The following is a 6,474-nucleotide window of genomic DNA, read 5'->3' as shown; positions in this document are numbered from 1 at the left end:
ATATGTCATGTTGTCATTTGATCATAATATTCAATCCAAAGTTGGCCATATCACAGGGCCGAAAATGAAAAAGTAGACGTCGCCCGCGATATTTCAAGTTGATAAAACACATATAATATGTAAAATATTTACATTATATCGTACATCGTTGTATTCCTTTCAAACAGTGCTACAATTTTTATCATACCGAAATCACATTATTATAAAAAAATTACGCATACCTCTCCGTTCGTTAACACAGATAGCTTTTAAAAACGACTATTATACTCACAATAGAGTTCAGTTTGAACCATTTAATTTGATACATATTTGTTATGGCCCATCTCTTTTAGTTCAAAAGATAAAAGGCTGGCCACTTTTGGTGGGACACCCTGTATATATATATATATATATATATATAAACCTAAAATAATTAATTTTCAAATTAAAATATCAACTAATAATTTTATATATATAAAAGTGTAATATTTTAGAAGCGTAAATAGTGGATATTTATGCTTTTAAAAATACATTAACATTTTCAATTTTACATAGCTGATATTGTAACATTTAATTTTTATATATTAATTATTGTAAAACAAATAATATATAGATATATCTCTTTTTTTACATAAAATACACGAAAAAGAATTATATTATAAATTTATTCCTAGTTTTTTTATAATATACTTTTTTGAAATTAACGAAGATTTACTTTTAATTGTTAAAGATTTTTCATTATTACATCAATTTATAATCTAAACAATTATTATATTAAATAAATATCAATTTGATATGCAAATATAAGCCAAATACTTTGTTGTTAGAGCAAATACATATATATATATATATATATATATATAGTATTTTGCCAACATCTCATGATTGCTTAATGGTGTATTTGGTCAATTAAAATTCGATCAATAAAAATATTAATAAAAGTTTTATCCGTTCTTCATAATTCTTTTACATGTAACATTACATATCTTTATAATTAAATCTTAAATTCAAGTTCTGAAAATATAAAGTAAAATTAATTAAAGAATATGATTTTGTTATCTATTTGTAATGTATTTCTGAAACATAGTTCTTATGGAAAGATTTTTATATTTTCAATTATTGATCACTTAAAAATTATTGGTGTTTGGACATTTACATAGATTCGCAAGAAAAAAAAAGATTCCAAATTGTTCAAACAATATAGATTATATGTAGTTTGTATGACAATTACTGAGATATGGTTTACATTCCAGTTTAAACGTTCAAAATAATTCAGACTTATATAGATTATGCATAGATGTAATAGATTTAATTCATATTTAACTGTCAAAACATTTTAACACTTATTAAATATAATAATTGTGTATATTATAAATTAATTTAATAATAAACAATTATACACATATATATTTATTCAGATCTTTTGATCACCAAGATAGATTTTCTTTTTTTTTTCTATTATTATATTGTACTATCCGTGTTCAGCCTTAGTCAATGAGAATTAAACGAAAGTAAAAATCAGAAAGGGATACTTTAAAATCAAATAGGAACTAGAAATAGTACGATATCTAATCGATTTGGGTCCCATAAATTAGTAATTGTTTTTACGGTTATTCACGTAATATGATTTAACTATAATTCCATCGAAGCAGTTATTATGATTAACTTTATAGTTCTTACATGTTGGGACAATTTAGTAAATCTTTTTTGTTGTAGTACTATAATGAAGAATATCATTATATATTAGTATCGTAATTGCTATAGTCACAGAAACGTTCCTCTATACACATTTTTACGCGTTTAAAAATTAATTAGGACTTATATTAATTATTTTATGATTATACGAGGAATGTATAGAAAATTATAGATCCCGAGTTTAGTAACTGATCTTTAAATACAAATTTTATGATACGAATCGCGAATGTATTATCGACACGTTTGAAAATTTTATATTTTATAACACACTTTGTAACTTATATATATATATATATATAATCTAAAATAATCTAATCTTGATTTAAGCGTATGCACAGCGCGATTCATATCGTGCTCGTCACTCTATAAACATAAATATTCTCTCTTCATATTAAACTATTTACGATACCTCAGTTGAAGCACCTGTTTAAAAAAATGCACTCATTTTTTTATCCTCTTGAGCTTTGCGATTGATATTAATTGTCAACGATTTGTCATGGCAGTAGTAAATGGCAGCTTGTTAAACGAGTTTCAACTCGTCTGAATATTGAGATAAAGATGAGAGCGCCGGTTCGCAGATTGACCGTTGAAATTCGGTAGGAATTAATGGTTTGTAGTGCAATACACATGCACACACACACACATAGACACTTATGCATATCTATGTGAAGTGATATTCTCGTAGGCAATAATAAATCTTTAAAAAAAAAAAAAAAAAAAGTAAAATAATATCCATTCAATCGCTTGAAGTCGATGGTTTACCGTCTAACGTCTGCTCAAAAAGGTAAAGTGCTCTATGAAGAAATTCATATTGTTCAGCTGTTTGTACCATACCTCCTCTGTCGTATCTAAAACATTAAAGATACTCATGCATTCATAAAATCTATAAAGTATTTTGTAAATCTAAAGCTTATTGCTTTACCTCATTTGACATAGAATACCCAATACGTCGACATTTCCATCTCTCACGAGTTGGATCATTCCTATCGCTAACGCTATAAAACAGCCGGTTCGTCCTATACCCGCACTGCAATGAACGACCGTTGGCCCTGGTAAAGAGTTTACTTCCACAGCCATGCTAACGAGCGCATCTGCAGTTTGAGGTACGGCATGGTCTGGCCATGAATCGTACCTATTGACATATTTTAGAGTTTAATAAATAAATAAATATATATATATATATATATATATATATATATAAGTCAATGTGGAAACAAGCTATAAAAGTTTTTGGTTCTTATTATGATAGTTGTGATTGCAATAATCATAATAGTTTCCGCTTAAATATTGCCTGATCGATTATTACTAGTGACATAAGAAAATGGATTTATCCTCCAAAAATGATTCCATAACTATGCCGGCAATTCGTCGAAGGCGAGGCGAGTAGTGAGCTGTCAGATGAACACGAAGATAAGCTCGAAGCTTGTCCGAGTTCGTTGGAGAGATAGAAACCGAGAAGTTAAACGATTTAAGCGAAAACTAGAGTATTTGGAAATAAATAATTTGGTAATAATAATTATACCAATAATGTTGCAAATGCCTTCTTTCTCCTTCATGCCTAATTTCCATAGTTCTGATGGTATATCCGTTCTTCATATCGACATAGTTGACAATAACGGTGAAAGATCCAGCTTGTATACGGCTGTTTACGTCGAACGGAAAATATGCGTCACACTTGGCTTTAGACGCTTCATGCAATCTAGTTATCATGACAATTACAGGAACTTTTTCTGCCCAGATCATTTTCCAAAAATCCGCTATCGTGTGAGTTAATGGTCCCTGTGTCGCGATATATCTACCGTCTTCGCCATCGTATCCCTACAATTTGTTCGATCTATTATAGCCTTTAATTCGTGCAATCAATCTAATACAAATAATTTCATTATTTTAACATACACGAATATAGTTGGCGTTTATGTAGCCGGCGAGAGGATCGTCGGAGGAACCTGGTAGAATCACTCTCGATTGCGGATTAGGCAAAACGGAGCAATATCGATTTTTCACTCCTGAACCGCAAACGTCCACTTTCTCCGGGAGATTTAATGGTACCTCCCAAAATTCTTTGTACAATGTTGATGGATCGTTAACGGCTTTCTTCAGTTGAGTTCTCGACAATACATTTCCCGCGCTTAGTAAAAATTCTTCCGCCGTACATTCTCGAGTGGGAGTAACCATATGTGGTGGACTTTCAGGAGCTGTTGCTAATTCTATGGTTAAACTTGTGCTCGATCCACGTCGTTCCAACAATCCTTTCGCTTTTATACGTATCGCTTCCGGTCTACGTTCAGGTGTCGCAACGGACATCACCTGTTAATAGAAAAAGACATAGAGGGAATATTCTTATCGCAATAATTTGATAGGTATTTAGATTATATATCAAGAGATTTCTTACCTCTGGTAAACCTGATGCTTGAACTGGTTGTAGTAATTGTGTGGATGTAGATTGCTTTGCAAATACTTCATGAACCCATTTGGCTTCCACAGATCCTTTTGTGTCTTTACTAAACTTATCTGACTGGCAAATGGCACCTTCCTCTACTAAATCGTGCCGATCACCATCTTCAGTATCTTTTTCACGCGACATTTGTTTCCGCAGCCATAACAAGATCTATTATAAAAATGCTTCTTATTATATGAACAATTCAATATTGTAAGTAAATCAAATCTCACAGATCCTTATGAGCTTTTAAAATAATTACTTGTTTTTGAAGAAGAAAATAATAGATCTCTTCTATATGTTTGTTTATTTGTGTAATATACAAAGAAATATGTGTAATAAATAAATATGTGCTTACTAGAAATGTAAAAAGAATAGTGCCAGTGATGACAAAAAGTGTCACAAAGAAAGGCAATTGCCAATCTAGCCATGATAGAGCAGTCCTGGAATGTATCCCCTTGTCTGTTTGACTGCTGAGTTGAGCCACTTGGAAATCCATTCCAGCATCATCCAGTCCAGTCATGGACTGCCGGATCCTGCATTTAAAATACTTTAAGATAAATAATGTAAATGCATCTTAATATATATCATAAAATATTACCCAAATAGAATTTTATCCTTGATATATCGTGAATTCTATGAATTACCTGTGATGAGATCTCGCAGGCATTCCCTTTGTAAATAGCAATAAGGAAATTGGCACTACTGTATCCTTATGCCACTTCTGTTCATTGATTAAATAAAATTTCTCTATAGAATTTATATTACCACTATTGTTAGTTGTATCATAATAATTTACATCATTCGTGTAATTATGAGTCAAGGAAATACTTGTACCATCTGTAATAAAAATAATAATAAATGTTATTATTATTGTATATGTGTTATGATACACACACACACATACACACACACACACAGAATATACATTGAAAATTAGAAATTTTACAACACATACTAGAAGTATTAAAGCATTGTAAATGTTATTTGCAAAATTTTATAATCATACACACAAGGTCTTTGTAACTTTGAGCGAAATGGCAAGAATTGACATATATATTTCCGACAGTTTTTATCTCTTGAAGAAAAAAGTTGCTTAAGCACATTTTCGTGATTCAGCAAGATGTAAGAAAAAAGGTTTCTCATTCTATCGTCTAGCAATAAACAACTAATTACATTTAATCTGAGAACGAGACCGAAAGAAAATCATCAAGTAGAAGACACCGATATAGATAAATTTAATAGATATCAACAGATATATAAAAACGAAGATAGGAAAACATAAGGTAGATGCAGAGTCGTCGATTGTCATTTGTCAGCCATGATCAGCAATACACATATACATACGTGCATATATATATATATATATATATATATATGTATATGCACGCATATACTAAATAGCACACATATCGAAAAATCGGGGCATCGGAAATAAATCCATATCCTGTTTTCTGTTGTTATATAATAGCATCAATAGCAGAATAAGCGCAAATGTGTGTATATTGCGTGCGCGCGCGTAAGAGAGAGAGAGAGAGAGGGGGGGGGGGGATTATTTCCGCACTTGTTTGATCGATACCTTTGGTCAACAGCATATATGCCAATATCGCGAGTAGCGTATGATTGATGTGTGATCCACGAGTTTGGTGAGTAGTCGGAAGTGGCCACCGCGTGTACGATGATACGGCCATATTGCGATAGAATCGAAATCGAATGCTCGTAACGCTCGCGCAAACTCCCTTGGGAAAACTGCTTAAAGAGACGTTCGCGTCTCGCTCCTCTCATGCGCCTTGACCTGGGCTTTGGTTCTATTCATAGTGTTGGCAACCGGCTCCGCGCTCTTCCACTCTGTCGCGTGTAGTACGCGGAGTAAGCGTGCGGCCAATAGGGATCGCGGTGACGTTGCCGGCCCATCGGCGCCGACCAATCGCGACGCGCTATTCAGCAGAGTAGGGGAGGGAGGGGAAAGTCAGCGTGAATGAAAACGTAGCACGCAGCACGTGCGATTAATGCGACGGCATCAATCGCGGATCAACATTTTACGTTTCCGATAGATACGCCAAGTAAATGCAGCGGCAACTATTTTGTTCTCCGGTAACGATGGATTCTCTCTGCACGAACGCTATATATGCGCCACCGATATAATGTACCCAGACAACACAAGGATGTCCTTAGGACGTCCAAAGGGCATCCAGGACGTACATGTAGGATATCCTCAGGATATCCCATTGTAATCCTTAGATCTCCTCTGGATGTCCTGAGGAAGAGTAAATGATAGCCGTATATTAACCTCTGGAGAATCCAGGGAGATCCTGTGGAACAACCTAAGGATTTTTATAGGATATGTTAGGGATATTTTTCGT

General features: G+C 33.1%; 1 protein-coding gene across 2 annotated transcripts; it reads right to left on the bottom strand.

Annotated features, from left to right (window-relative positions):
- Positions 1 to 864: 864 nt before the first annotated feature.
- LOC138933914 (tyrosine-protein phosphatase non-receptor type 5) lies at positions 865 to 5,911 on the bottom strand. Of its 2 annotated transcripts, XM_070297128.1 has the most exons (8): positions 5,691 to 5,911; positions 4,759 to 4,951; positions 4,470 to 4,647; positions 4,067 to 4,282; positions 3,571 to 3,981; positions 3,197 to 3,492; positions 2,597 to 2,806; positions 865 to 2,522 (listed from the first exon to the last, which is right to left on the bottom strand). In XM_070297128.1, exons 1-8 carry the CDS (start codon positions 5,800 to 5,802, stop codon positions 2,411 to 2,413), a joined length of 1,728 nt encoding a protein of 575 aa, XP_070153229.1. In that variant the 5' UTR covers positions 5,803 to 5,911; the 3' UTR covers positions 865 to 2,410. The 2 variants fall into 2 exon arrangements, with proteins under 2 accessions (XP_070153229.1, XP_070153231.1); XM_070297130.1 differs by lacking the exon at positions 5,691 to 5,911 and having other exon boundaries at positions 4,470 to 4,661; positions 4,759 to 4,847.
- Positions 5,912 to 6,474: the final 563 nt, after the last annotated feature.

The sequence above is a fragment of the Polyergus mexicanus genome, unplaced genomic scaffold (assembly GCF_030449975.1).
Source record: "Polyergus mexicanus isolate NDT 795.1 unplaced genomic scaffold, iyPolMexi1.0 SCAF_6, whole genome shotgun sequence".
Lineage (NCBI taxonomy): Eukaryota > Metazoa > Arthropoda > Insecta > Hymenoptera > Formicidae > Polyergus > Polyergus mexicanus.
This window is presented reverse-complemented; position numbering and strand designations above follow the sequence as displayed.

Coding starts and splice junctions, on each gene's coding strand:
- LOC138933914 (XM_070297128.1), bottom strand. CDS start 5,802: ATGGCCGTATCATCGTACACGCGGTGGCCACTTCCGACTACTCACCAA. Junction 4,283..4,469: donor CTATTCTTTTTACATTTCTA/GTAAGCACATAT, acceptor TTTTTATAATAG/ATCTTGTTATGGCTGCGGAA. Junction 2,807..3,196: donor AGGCATTTGCAACATTATTG/GTATAATTATTA, acceptor ATATGTCAATAG/GTACGATTCATGGCCAGACC.